The sequence below is a fragment of the Micromys minutus genome, assembly GCF_963924665.1.
Source record: "Micromys minutus genome assembly, chromosome: 17".
Lineage (NCBI taxonomy): Eukaryota > Metazoa > Chordata > Mammalia > Rodentia > Muridae > Micromys > Micromys minutus.
Window position 1 is genome coordinate 20,299,998 of NC_137952.1, and position 14,693 is coordinate 20,314,690.

The window sequence follows — 14,693 nt, forward strand, 5'->3', positions numbered from 1 at the left end:
TATTTCTGAGAAAGCACTAGAGGGGTTCATTAAACTTATTAACAGCAATGCAGCAAGATCTGATTTCTCTATGGTGCCAGTTACAAAATTTGGGATCGAGTAGTTACACTCATATGTTTATTTGTCTTTCTGAGATTGTGTTGTGCATTTTTCTTCCATTTCCAACAACATATTTTGTGGCACAGGGTTTCCCATGAAATATGTTGGCAAATGGGTGGAACTAGAGACTATCATCCTGAGTGAGGTAACCCAGTCACAAAAGAACACACATGGCATGCACTTACTGATAAGTGGATACTAGCCCTAGAAAGCTCTGAATACCCAAGAAACAATTCACAGACATTATGAAGCTCGTAAAGAAAGAAGGTTAAAATGGAGATTCCTCAGTCCTTCTAAGAGGGGAAGACAAAACACTCCCAGGAGGAAATATAAGGTCAAATAGAGAAATGGAGATTGAAGAAAAGATCACTGAGAAGCTGCCTCACCTGGGGATCCACCACATATGCAGCCACCAAATTCAAGCATTATAGCTGATGCCAAGAAGTACTCACTGGCAGAAACCAGATAGAGATGCCTCCTCAGGGACAATGTTAGAGTCATATAGATTCAGCTGAGTATGCTTACAGCTAACCATCAGACTGAACTCAGGGACCCCAGTGAGGGTGCTAAGGAAAGAACCTAAGGAGCTGAAAAGGGTTGCAACCTCATGGGAAGAACAACATTATCAACCAAACAAACCCTCCAAAACTCCATGGACTAAAACACCCTTTGTGAACACACTGAGAGACCTATTGATCCAGTTGCATATGTGGCTGAAGATAGCAGTGTCTGGCATCAATGTGAGAAGAGGCTTTTGGTCCATGGAGGGAGTGTTTCCCAATGTAGGGGAATACCAAGGCAATGTGGTGGAGAGGGTGATTGGGAGGGAGTGCACCTTTATGAAGGCAAATGGAGGGGGAGCAGAGTGGGTGGGAGGAGGGATAACATCTCAAATGTAAATACAGAGTATCAAAAAACAAATAAAAGCCCATTCAATAGATTGGAAAAAATAAGAGAATTTTAAGGTAACAATATGTACATCTGGAAGCAGGGAAGCAAGTGTATGAGTTAAAGGACTATAAGCTTCAAGACTGAAGCTATGCTAAAAGAAAAGGGGGAATGAAAGACCCTGAGCTATGGTTAGTCTAAGGCCAGTGGGGAAATTCCACCATAAACTTCAGAGCACAAAGACCCCTCCCTTCCAGGAAGAATAAAAGCTAGTTTTGTTTCTGGAACAGCTAGAAGTCAAACTGTCAGAAAAAGCGACCTGTAACTTTCAACTGACCCACCTTTGGGAAAGTGCTGTACTGTACCATGAGTCAGTTTGAAAGTTGTTTCGCTCCACCAAATGTGTGTAGTAACTGCCTAGTTACCATTGCTTAAGTTTTGCCCAATTCTGCTCCAATTGTTTGCAAGATATCTAATCACCTGTTAGAATCTGCTCAGGGTCATCTCCCCCTTGAAGTGAAACGATACCACGATGTTAGAACAATTAAACTACCTCTTGCTTTTCCATTGGGAAAAAAATAAATGATAGAGAAATCAATAAGATCATGTAAGCATCTTATTTACATTCCAATATTTTTGGGGGCAATCTCCATATAGTTAGTTAGCATCTAAAATACTCTTCATTCTCACCAACACTCTATGAGTTTCCATTCCTCCACATCTCATAGGAATTGGTCATAGTTTGTCTCAGTAACGGCAGTCACTGTATTTGCTCCAAAGACACTGGTAGAAACAATTTATTTGTTAAGTGTTGATTATATGTTCTACATCGGGCACCACTGCTTACATTTCCTCACACATTAGGTTGTAGGAGAATGTGGCAGCGATGCTAAAGATTGTCAATTGTACATTTCCACAGCAATTAACTTGAGGCATTAATAGCTAAAGAATGATGGAATTTATAGAACTTGAGAAAACCCTGTGAAGGAACATTATAAAATGTGAAGGGAAGGCAGGCGGGTACGGTTCTTCCCAGGCAGCATGGCGAATACAGCGCCTCAACTCAAGAAAAAGCGCGAACCGGAGGCAGAGGAGGCAGCAACCCCCAGCACAGAGGAGAAGGAAGCAGGGGTTGGCAATGGTACCTCTGCCCCTGTTCGCTTACCGTTCTCCGGCTTTAGAGTACAAAAAGTGCTGAGGGAGTCTGCGCGGGACAAAATTATTTTCCTGCATGGGAACGTGAATGAGGACTCTGGGGATACTGATGGAGAAGATGCTGTGGTCATCCTGGAGAAGACACCATTTCAGGCAGACCATGTGGCACAGCTCCTAACGGGGAGCCCTGAGCTCAAGTTGCAGTTCTCCAATGACATCTATAGCACCTATAACCTGTTTCCTCCAAGGCACCTGAGCGATATAAAAACAACCGTGGTGTACCCTGCCACAGAGAAGCACCTGCAAAAGTACATGCGTCAGGACCTCCGCCTGATCCGAGAGACGGGAGATGACTACAGGAGCATCACCTTACCCTACCTGGAGTCCCAGAGTCTCAGCATCCAGTGGGTATATAACATTCTTGACAAGAAGGCTGAAGCCGACCGGATTGTTTTTGAGAACCCAGATCCTTCTGATGGCTTTGTCCTCATCCCAGACCTCAAGTGGAATCAGCAACAGCTTGATGACCTGTACTTGATTGCCATCTGCCATCGCCGGGGTATCAGATCACTTTGAGACCTCACTCCGGAGCACCTGCCACTACTGAGGAACATTCTCCGGGAAGGACAAGAAGCCATCCTGAAGCGCTACCAGATAACAGGAGACCGTCTGCGTGTGTATCTACACTACCTGCCGTCTTACTACCACCTGCATGTACATTTCACTGCTCTGGGTTTCGAGACCCCTGGCTCAGGTGTAGATCGGGCACACCTGCTGGCTGAGGTGATCGAGAACCTGGAGTGTGACCCCAAGCATTATCAACAGCGCACTCTTACTTTTGCCCTCAGGACCGATGACCCCCTGCTTCAGCTCCTGCAGAAGGCCTAGCAACCCTGAGTTGTTGAGAGTGCCCGAGGAGAGGGGAACTTGTGGGCTGGGCTTGGGGTAGTGTGGGCTGGGTTTTTATCTCTAAGGGATTTTCCTAAAATGTATTTTGTAGTTTCTTGGCCTTTCAGCAAAGGTCAAATGTGAGATTTTTTTTTTGTACTGGTTTATTCCTCCCATGAGAATAAAGAACTTTCATATCAGTAAAAAAAAAAAAAAAAAAAAAAAAAAATGTGAAGGGAAAGTCTTCTTAACCATGGTCACAGAGTTGTCTGAAAATATTGAGGCATAACAATACTACTTAGTATTTTTCTTTATTATATTATTTATTTGCATTATTAATAGAGACATGACCTCGAAACTTACATTACTTTGAATCTGTGTGATTTGGAAACATTGTATAAAACTGTGGAAAACAATATATATTATTAGCCAGAAACATATCTTCTATTTACTTTTCATACTTAAATCATATTTAATGATTTTATTTTACATATAAATATACACAATTGTTTCTACAGATCTTGTTATCCACAGATATGTCTGTATGTAAAATTAACAAACATTTTCTTTTGATTTTACTATAAAAGATGATGTTTAACATTGATTGTCAAACCCCAGGATATAGAATCCTTTAGGAAACAACCCTGGGCCTGAGTGTGAAGGGTGATCTAGCTAGAGTGAGTGAGATAGAAAGACTCCCCTTGAATGTAGATAATACCATTCCATAGGCTTGGTTCCCCTGATACAGAAAAAATAAACTCTAAATAAAGTGATGTTTTGAAATAGTAGGCTTCCATCTAAATATTTTATATCAGAATTATCAGAAACAGTATACAGAGCAAAAGTTATGATGGGTGAAACTTAATATTAGCACTCAACTATTTGACTATCTGACAAGAAATATCTACAGTCTAAGGTCTGGGGTTTGCAACTGTATGGAACATGAAGACATAGATTTACAGAGTAAATGACAGCTTGGTATACCCTAGTTTCTTCATTAAGTTTTCATGACTTAATTCTACAAGAAGTAGTTGGCTCTTTTGTCTAGCATCTTTTCTTCTCAAATTTCTGAGGTGTTGACTTTTTCATCATTAACAATTCATACTGAGGCAAAATTATTCTGAACATATACTTATGAGCTGCTTTTGTTCTTGTCTTTTGTCCTTTTTATCCCCTGGGTGATAGTGTAGACTCAGTGGACCACACTAATTAGAAGCTTTGTACTGGAGAAAAACAACATAAGGCTCTTTGTTTTGGAAAGGGTGATGTTCTCAGTCAGAATTAAAGTTATCCTCCCCTAAACCTGGAAAAATTCTCCTCTTAAAGCATTGCCATGTAATTAAAACATATGTGTGAACACATGGTTCACAATAGATATTAGTCCAAACTGCCTATGGACAGAAGATGTGTTTAAAACTATTGGTCATAAATTATTTGGCCTCATATTAAGCTACAATTTGTTCCTGACATGTTTCCTTTGTGTGTTGTAGAATCAGAGAGAAGAGAATCAAATGAGTATGTGTGACTTTTGCTCATACTTTTGAAGAAGATGTTTATAGGAGGCTCCAAGCTGGCTATAAACTAAAGGTATACTGCTTATCACAAAAAAAGCATTACGTGAGAAAAGTGCATAATATTTTCAAATTTTATATTCCATATTGCTTTCTTATTTTTACCCTTTTAGTTTTTCATAGCATTATTTTCTAACTTCAACTTTTAGCTTCTTTGCTTTATGTAGTCTTCATTTCTGCTGCTTACTTCTAAGCATCAGTCAAAGGAACTTCTGGTTTTCCTTTTTGAAACTACAGCTCTAACATGATTGAGGTTTCTCGTTTTCTCATAATTCTTTAAGAGATTGATAGATTTAGTTGTATGTTTTTGGCAAAGAAAACTGACACTTTTACTCTTCAGTATAAATCATTGCTCAGGCTCAAAGGAGAGTAGTATATTTATCTTCCTTTCTATTTATAATTTTTTGGGGGTTAGACAATCAGTTACCTGAAGTGTAACTGCTGAGCACACTGACTTCCAAAAAAGACCTGTATCTAAACACGTGGAACTGATTAAACTAAATGAGCCACAAAACAAAACAGATGTATATGAAAATAAGGGAATTTGTTGGGATATATGAACGGGGTAGATAGAAGATAGTAAGAGATGGGAATAAGAGTGGTCAGTATAAATTCTATACATGTATAAAATTATCAAAGAACAAATGTGGTTAATGAAAAAGCACTAGGTTAATCAAGCAAAGATTTAATCTTTTTAAATTATCTCTTTCAGTGAAAATAATATTGCAAAACTAGAAAAACAAGGTGTGTCAGTAATTTTAAAATAAATAAATAAATTCCAGAACAAAGTAAGGAAGCAAGGCACAAGGGTTGAAAGCACAGAGTTTGTTAGCACACATCTATGTAATTTCTGATGTGTAAGTTGGTGAAAAATGACTATATACGGCCTGTTTGACTCACCTTGGATGCTCAAGTTATTTGCTTCTCTTTTTTCCTTCTTGAATATTCTCTATCAAAGTAACTGATAGTTAACTAGTAACATAGTAAATGATAGATTTAAATGAGCAGGTGACCCTAAATATTTAAGCATAGAAAATTTCTGTACATCATCTCTCTGTGATTCTGTATAATCTCATTGTAAAACAATAGCATTTTGTATTTGAGACACTGCATTACAACCAAAAACAAGCCTTTTGTATAAAAATTAACCTTCCCTTTTGTGCTCCTCAGGTCATAATCAACTCCACCTCGTTGTCAGGCTTGCACAAGTTGATGGATGGAGGAAATCACTCCGTGGTATCAGAATTTTTGTTGCTAGGCCTCACCACTTCATGGAGAATTCAGATTCTCCTTTCTCTGTTCTTCACAGTATTTTATGTGGCAAGCATGCTGGGAAACCTGATCATTGTGCTCACAATCATCTCAGACCATCACCTGCACTCCCCCATGTACTTCCTGCTGGCAAACCTCTCCTTCATTGATACAGGTGTGTCCAGCATCGCTACTCCAAAGATGATTTATGACCTCTTCAGAAAGCACAAAGTCATCTCCTTGAACGGGTGCATCACTCAGATGTTCTTCATTCACACTGTTGGGGGAACAGAGATGGTGTTGCTCATAGTCATGGCCTATGACAGGTACATCGCCATCTGTAAGCCCCTCCACTACCTGACCATCATGAGTCTCAGAATGTGCACTGTTCTTCTGGCTCTTGCTTGGACCATTGGCCTTGTCCATTCTGTGGCACAATTGGCTTTTGTTGTACATTTACCCTTCTGTGGAGCTAATAAGATGGACAGCTTTTACTGTGATTTCCCTCGGTTCATCAAGCTCGCGTGTACAGACACATACAGACTGGAGTTCCTGGTCACTGCCAACAGTGGCTTCATCTCCATGGCCACTTTCTTCATCCTGATTGGGTCTTACATCTTCATCCTGGTCACTGTTCGTAAACACTCCTCAGGTGGTTCCTCCAAGGCCCTCTCTACTCTCTCGGCTCACATCACTGTGGTGATTTTCTTCTTTGGTCCTTGCATTGTTGTCTATGTGTGGCCTTTCCCTACTTTACCCATAGATAAATTTTTAGCGATTTTTGATGTCATTATTACTCCTGTTATGAATCCTGTCATCTATACATTTAGAAATAATGAGATGAAGGTTGCAATGAGAAGAATCTTTTTTAGGGCTTTAAGTTTCAAAACTTCTTTCATTGGTAGTTTAAAAGATTAAAATTAAACTAGAACATTCTTGAGGATAAAACTTTTTTTATCCTGTACTGGATGCACTTGGGTAAAAATATACACATGCAAGCAAAACTGAATGAACTCATTAGATGGTATTTATATGCCATATGGTATATATAGATACATATATATGTATAGATATGTGTGTATAGATATATACATATAGATACACACAATGCAATGTATATACATACATTTATATAGTTGTCTGTATGTGTGTTTGTAAAATTTATATGTCTATGTGAAAATAGTAAGAGAAAATGAGGTCTTAATTTTGATAGGGAAGAGTTGTCAGACATGAAAGGGGTATGAGAAGAAATTAGTGATATAACTGTAGTTTAATTAAATATATTTTTAATTAAATATTGTTATTTAGTTCTAAAAAACAATTTCAAAAGTCTCTTCAACATAGTGTTTTAAATAATTATCGTGAAGTATCTCATCAAGTATTCTCTGCAGATCTGATTAATTTTTGCCAGAGAACTTTTGAATTCTGAAAGTATTAAAAAGCAGTAGATTCGTCCAAAAATATGGTTTAAGTAAGATGTCCTGTCTTTTATAGAAGAGATGGCAACTTCTGAAACCTCACACACCGAACACACTTTGTTATCATCTCAAATGTTGGAAACTTCTCCTTGATATTGGTCCTCAGAGACAGAGGCAGTTCTTTCTAAACTGCACAGTAACCTGGACTCAAATGTTGTGAATTTCTCAGTATCTGTACAGCAGCAGAAATAGATTCAGTAAAGACTTTTAGCTGGATAAATAAATAGAAGAACTCAAGATTTTCATCATCTGAATTAGTTCACTGACAAGCAGATTTGACTATTTCTAATAGTTTTATATGTAGCTATAACTGAAAGGTAAGCTTTGTGTTCAACTAAAGAGAAAAACAGAAAAATCCAATAATTTTAGACAGTACATGTTTTTGAGACTAGATGGTGTACATTACTATTGCACATATGTATATAAAAATATGGCATCCTCTCTTTGTCTAGTCATTGTTTTGACAAAGAAATATATGTGACTTCTAGGTCAATATAAATACTTTCAATATTTTGTTTGTAAAAGTGAAAATACTATATTATCAATAAACTACAAAATAGACCTTTCCTATAACTATGTAAAAGGTACAAAACTTAGAATAGAAAATAATTACAAGCTATTGATAAATAGAAATATTGAAATAAGATGAGAAATACATTGTGCTCTTGATATATGATTTACTTTAAATGTAATCTTTACACTTAATACAAACTTTGGGAAAATAATCTCACTATTTGTGTTACCAGGTGATTCAAACCAGGTGTCACCTGAGCACACTATTTCCCATGTTTGGGTAATACAACTGATATGAAATAGACCTGCCAGACATGGGTTCCCAAATTACCTACAGCATTCCTTGCAAGAAACTATGAGAAAAGCAGTAGAAGGACAATGCTGAGAGCTTCCAGAAGTATCTTTCTTTCATTGATGTCTTGCACAAACACTCTACTGAACCTCACCTACAGTATCAGAGCACTGTGAACTTGGAAATAGATGAACTGGCACTCCTTTTTAGAGCCAACTACTTCAAAATCCCTCTAAAATATTCTCCAAAGTCTCCAGTGAGGGTTTCTGTCTTGAACTCCAAACAATAATATTGAAAGAAAAGTTGCATGTATAGCATAATAATGAGATTGTTACTTTCCCATAATGCCCTGACTCTTCTGTTTGTCTCCAAGTTGGCATAGCTATCAATATTTTTATTAGATACTCTCTGTATTTACATTCAAATGTCATCCCCTTTGCCCACCCTGCTCCCCTCCCCCCTCTCCCTCTACTTGTATTCACAAAGGTGCACTAGCTCCCAATCACCCTTTCCACCATAGTGCCTTGGCATTCCCCTACATGGAAAAAATATGCCCTCACTGGACCAAAGGTCTCTTCTCACATTTATGCCAGACACTGGTATTCTCTTCTACATATGCAACTGGAGACATGGGCTTCTCAATTTGTGCTCAGTGGTTAGTGTTCTAGTTCAAGGAAGCTGTGGAGGATTTGTTTGGTCGACAATGTTGTTCTTCCCATGAGGCCGAAACCCCCTTCACCTCTTCATTCCCCACCCCAGCACCCTGACTGGAGTCCCCCAGGCTCAGTCTGATGGTTAGCTGCTAGCATGCTCAGATGGGCACAGCTATCAACCTTAGTGCCAAAAAATATCTAGATTCTGTTCCCCATTTTCTAGGATTTTTTTTCCTTGTTTTGGTCTGATTTGGTTTTTCTTGGATTAGGCTTTTTGTTTTACAAACCGACACACAAGCACAGACAGAGGCATGCATGCACACATACATTCACATGCATAGACATATATACACACACAAAAACACACTTGTACACACAGATTCACACACATACAACCCTACATTGACACATACAAACATACATACAAACACACACACACATACATACAAATGCACACACAGACACACATGCAGACTCACAAACACACAGCACAGTACAATGGACACATATCACATTACACTGAACACACAGCATGTTGAGAATTAATCCCAGGATTTCTAAGAAGCTAAGCATTCATTTAGACAGCATAATAAGTCCCAGCACTCTGCATTAAGAATTGAGCCTTGTTTGCATTAGACAAGCACTGTCAGTGACCTGCATCTGCCAACCTTGTCAGTTCATTCTAACATTGCATTGTATCTTTTCATCTCACTTTTCAATGCCTTTTCTTAGTTACTCTCTTGTCCTTAATATCCTGATTGGGTCTCACAATTGAGTCTCTTGGTAAATCTATCAAAGATTTTCTGTAAATCCTATATAATAGAATTCCAATTCTTCCCCTCCTCTACATTTCTTCTGTAGGACTGATGAGACAGTGATGTTTGGATTGACATAAATATATTGAAATTCCATGTTAGTGAAACATGTGAGTTCTTTGCCAAAAAGCCTGGTATTTGTGGCAACAGTGAGTAGTTTTAAAAATCAGTTTTTGGAGGATTCAGGACCTCCCACTATGCCAAAGATACATCTTCCTTCTGCTCTGCAACTGCACAGACTGGAGACAGATACTCTTGCCCCCTCCCTCCACACGCCCATCACAACCAGACTCAAGGTGATACACCCTCACCAGCCCTAGTACCTGGCTTAACAGGGACACTACCCAATCCCATCTCAACCCCCAGCCCAGAGGACACAGGACCTGACCTCTCATCATAGCAGAAACACAATTTTCTTCCAGTCTACAATTGTACCCTGGAGTGAATCATGTGCTCAAGCACCCCTCACCCATCCAACCACACCCAGAGACCACTTGATTCCCAGGAGGTCCATCACAGCAAGGATCACAGGTGAGAGCAACCCAACCCCACCCCAATACCTGGCCTAACTGGTACTCTCCCTACTTCCCAGGACACAGAGGACACAAGATCTCCTGTCCTGCTGATAACACATATTCCTTCAAACTATGCCTGGGGGTAAATCATGTGCTCTAGCTCCCAACCCTATGGCACCTTTCATAACTTGGCTCACAGACTCACAGGCTCATAGGCTCATGGGAGGGCTTCAGTCAGAGACAGAAAGGCCAAACACCAGAGATAACCAGATGCTAAGAGTCAAGCTCAAGAACCTAAACAACAGAAACCAATTCCACTAGGCAGCATTAAAACCCAGCACTTCCACCATAGAAAGCCCTGGACACCCTAACACACCTAAAAATCAAGATTCTAAGCTGAAATCCCATCTCAGAAAGATGATAGATGGCTTTAAAGAGAACATGAATAACTCCCTTAAAGAAATACAGGAAAACACAGATAAACACAGAGAAGCTATTAAAGATAAAACACAAAAATTCCTTAAAGAATTACAGAAAAACACAACCAAAGAGGTAAAGGAATTGAAAATAAAAATAAAAACAATAAAGAAGGCATAAGAGGAGACAAACCTGGAAATAGAAAACCTAGGAAAGAGATCAAAAGTCATAGATGCAAGCATCACAAACAGAATACAAGAAATGAAAGAAGGGATTCAGGAAGCGAAGATAACATAAAAAAACATTGACAGAACAGTCAGAGAAAATGCAAAAATCAAAAAGCTCCTGAACAAAAATATCAAGGAGATCCAGGACACAATGAGAAGACCAAACCTAAGCATAATTGGTACAGAAGAGGGAGAAGACATTCAACTAAAAAGCACAGTAAATATCTTTAACAAAATCATAGAAGAAAACTTCCCTACCCTAAAGAATGGGATGATCATGAACATACAAGAAGTCTACAGAACTCCAAATAGATTGGACCAGAAAAGAAACTCCTCCCAACACATAATAGTCAAAACACCAAATACTCAAAACAAAGAAAGAATTCAAAAAGCAGTAAGAAAAAAAGGCAAGTAACATGTGAAGGAAGACCAATCAAAATTACACCAGACTTCTCAACTTATGAAAGCTGGATAAGTCTGAACAAACATCATGCAAACCCTAAGGGAACGCAAATGCCAGCCCAGGTTACAATATACAGGAAAAGTCTCAATTACCATAGATGGAGAAATTGAGATATTCCAAAACAAAACCAAATTTACACAAAATCTCTCCGCAAATCAAGCCATACAAAGGATAATAAAAGGAAAATCCAACACAATGAGAGAAACTTAACACTAAGAAAAGCAAAAACAAAAAAAAAAAAACTAAGCAAGAAAACCAAAAGAAGAAAGACACACAAACATAATTCTACCTCTAATAACAAAAATAGCAGGAAACAGCAACCACTATTCCTTAATATCTGTTCACATAAATGGACTCAATTCCCCAATAAAGAAACATAGGCTATCAGACTGGATATGTAAACAGGATCCAGCATTTTGTTGCATACAGGAAACTCATCTCAGAGACAAAGACAGACACTACCTCAGAGTAAAACGTTGGGAAAAAACCTTTCAAGCAAATGTCCCCAAGAAATAAGCTGGTGTAGCATTTCTAATATCAAATAAAATCGATTTTCAACCAAAAGTTATCAAAAAAAGATAAAGAAGGGCACTTTTTACTCATTACCGGAAATATCTATCAAGATGAATTCTAAATACTGAACATCTATGCTCCAAATGCAAGAGCACCCACATTCATAAAAGAAACCCTACTAAGGCTCCAAACATATATTGCACCACACACAATAATAGTGGAAGAGTTCAACACCCCACTCTCATCAATGGACATATCATGGAAGCAGAAACTGAACAGAAACACAGTGAAACTAAGAGGTTATGGAATTAACAGAACCAATTGGAATTAACAGACATCTACAGAACATTTCATCCTAAAACAAAAAATATATATATACCCTCTTCTCAGCACCTCATGGCACCTTTTTCAAAATTGACCATATAGTCAGTCACCAAACAAAACTAGCCTCAACAGATATAAGAAGATTGAAATACTCCCCTGCATCCTATCAGATCACCATGGACTAAGGCTGGTCTTTAATAACAAAAAGGACAAAAAAAAAAAAAAAAAGAGCCGGCATACACATGGAAGCTGAACGATGCTCTACTCAATGATAACATGGTCAAGGAAGAAATAAAGAAATTGAAGATTTTTTTAGAATTCAATGAAAATGTAAGCAAAATATACCCAAACCTATGGGATGCAATGAAAGCAGCACTAAGAGGAAAACTTGTGGCTCTGAGTGCCTCCAGATAGAAACTGGAGAAAGCAAACACTAGAAGCTTGACAGTACAACTGAAAGCTCTAGAACAAAGAAAAGCAGATGCACCCAAGAGGAGTAGACAAAAGGAAAAAAATCAAACACAGAGCACAAATCAAACAAGTAAAAATAAAAAGAACCATACAAAGATTGAACAAAACCAAGAGCTGGTTCTCTGAGAAAATCAACAAGAGTGATAAACAACTAGCCAAACTATCTAGAGGGCACAGAGAAAGTTTTCAAACTAACAAAATCAGAAAAGAAGGGGCAGACATAACAACAGAAACTGAAGAAATTCAAAAAATCATGAGACCCTACTATAAAAGCTTATACTCAACAAAACTGGAAAATCTGAAAGAAATGGACTGCTTGTAACCCTGGGCAAGTCACTGCATTTCTCTACCCTGGCATCAGCTGCCCAGTGGGGTAGCAAACAGGGTGGGTTCAGCATGAACACTGAGCCTAGTGAACTGTAGGTGCTAAACCTACTACCCAGACAGCAGAAAAGACAGGAGGTTGATGTTTAAGGATCAGGTACAGTAGGGAGAAGTGGGTGGGGGGAAGTAAGTAGAATAGCACTGGCTAGCTGCTGCTGCTGCTCTTCTTCCTCCTCCTCCTCCTTCTCCTCCTCCTCCTCCTTCTCCTCCTCTTCCTTCTCCTCCTCCTCCTCCTCCTCCTCCTCCTCCTCCTCCTCCTCCTCCTCCTCCTCCTTCTCCTCCTCCTCTTCCTCCTCCTTCTCCTTCTCTTCCTTCTCCTCCTCCTCCTCATTCTCCTCTTCCTCCTCATTCTCCTCCTCCTCCTGTGCCTCCTCCTCCTCCTCCTCCTCCTCCTCCTCAGCAGCTGCCTTGTTAGCTAGGCCCTTGGCCTTCTATGTAGCTGCCCTGCTGTCTGTCTCCTTTGCTTTGTCTTTGTCCTCTTTGGCTGCCTCAACAAGTGTTTTGGAATGGGCTGTCACCTTGTAGCTCAGCCAAGAAGTACTCAAAGCCCTTCTTGGTTACATTCCTTTTGAATAGAGCACCAAATTCCTAGACAGCTAAGGAGATACCAAATGAGCTGGAGACCTAAGCTTTCTGACAGATTTCAGTCTTGCCTCGATTGTCAGAGTCCACTAAGTAAACATAATGGTTCTTTCACCATCATCAGCTAGGAGTGGTTGCTGTTCCATGTCAAGGTGGGGATGGTCTGGTTTTACTGGTTTACAATAGAGTGCTCCAGAATGCACACCAAGTGAGCAGTGTTGGCAGAACTCTGCCGAACAAGTCATCCTGTTGGTTTTGGTCAGAAGTCTCAGGACCAAAGCTTCTGGTCATGCCTGGGTCATCTCCAGGTGGTATTTCTTGGTTTAAGACATGTTTGATATAGGTGCTCTAGTACTATTGCCAGAAAACAAGGAACTTTTGGTCCCAGAAGCATCTTCTAGCTCAAGAAATATTCCATTGTGGTCCAGGCCAAGACAGGCTCAGCACTCACACAGCCTCAGGAGGCCAGGGACCATGGGACTCAGCGCATGGTTGAGGTGTCAACTGTGAAGTCATAAAAGGTACAGTTTACATTAACAAGTGACCCAAATACAGAGCTGGACAGAACCAAACCAGTAAGTCTATAGTTACTGAACTGAACTAACATCAATACAGTCAAAATAAAGCCGGAGATCAGAATTGGCTTTAGAATCAAACTCGCAGACTTTCTTGATAAACAGAAGAGTGACCTTCTGCAGTTGGAAATGAGGCTCTCGCCTGGCAAAGGGCAGAGACTTCGAAGTCCCTCCTGAGCAGGTAAAGGAATAAGTGACAAAGTCTCCTTCACTGAAGTTATTTAAGTATTTTACCACTTTACATGTAATATTCATATATTAAAAAAACTTTAAGTGCTTTTCTACAATTTAAAAATCTAAAGAATTCAAAAATAAGGCATTCAGTATTTGAAAAAAGTACAGATTTAGGAAATGTGTATATTCTATCATGAAAACTCCACACCAACATTATACACTTGGGAAAAAATACAAACAGAATAGATGACAAAATTATGCAGCAATAACTTAGTTCACACCATGCAATAAAAAGTACATTAATCAAGGTACACAAGCTTTTGTAGGTTCTAAACTAAAGAACTTTTTCTCTTTTTCTCTGCAGAATCCTTAAAACTTGCTAGCCTTCCTACTGGGACGTGAGTTATACACAGTAATGATGAAAGACAGACAGACCAGGTGTGTA

The 14,693-nt window shown here is 39.2% G+C and overlaps 2 protein-coding genes across 2 annotated transcripts; both read left to right on the plus strand.

Moving 5' to 3' along the window:
* Positions 1–2,028: 2,028 nt before the first annotated feature.
* On the plus strand, positions 2,029–3,030 carry LOC308431555 (m7GpppX diphosphatase-like; the record flags this gene model as incomplete). Its single annotated transcript, XM_080931077.1, is given in 2 exon segments — positions 2,029–2,715; positions 2,719–3,030. Coding segments are annotated over 2 exon segments (999 nt in total).
* A 2,783-nt stretch (positions 3,031–5,813) lies between these two features.
* On the plus strand, positions 5,814–6,770 carry LOC308431925 (olfactory receptor 4F3/4F16/4F29-like; the record flags this gene model as incomplete). The annotated part of the gene is made up of 1 exon (XM_080931524.1): positions 5,814–6,770. One exon carries the CDS (start codon positions 5,814–5,816, stop codon positions 6,768–6,770), a length of 957 nt encoding a protein of 318 aa, XP_080787650.1.
* Between the last annotated feature and the right edge of the window lie 7,923 nt (positions 6,771–14,693).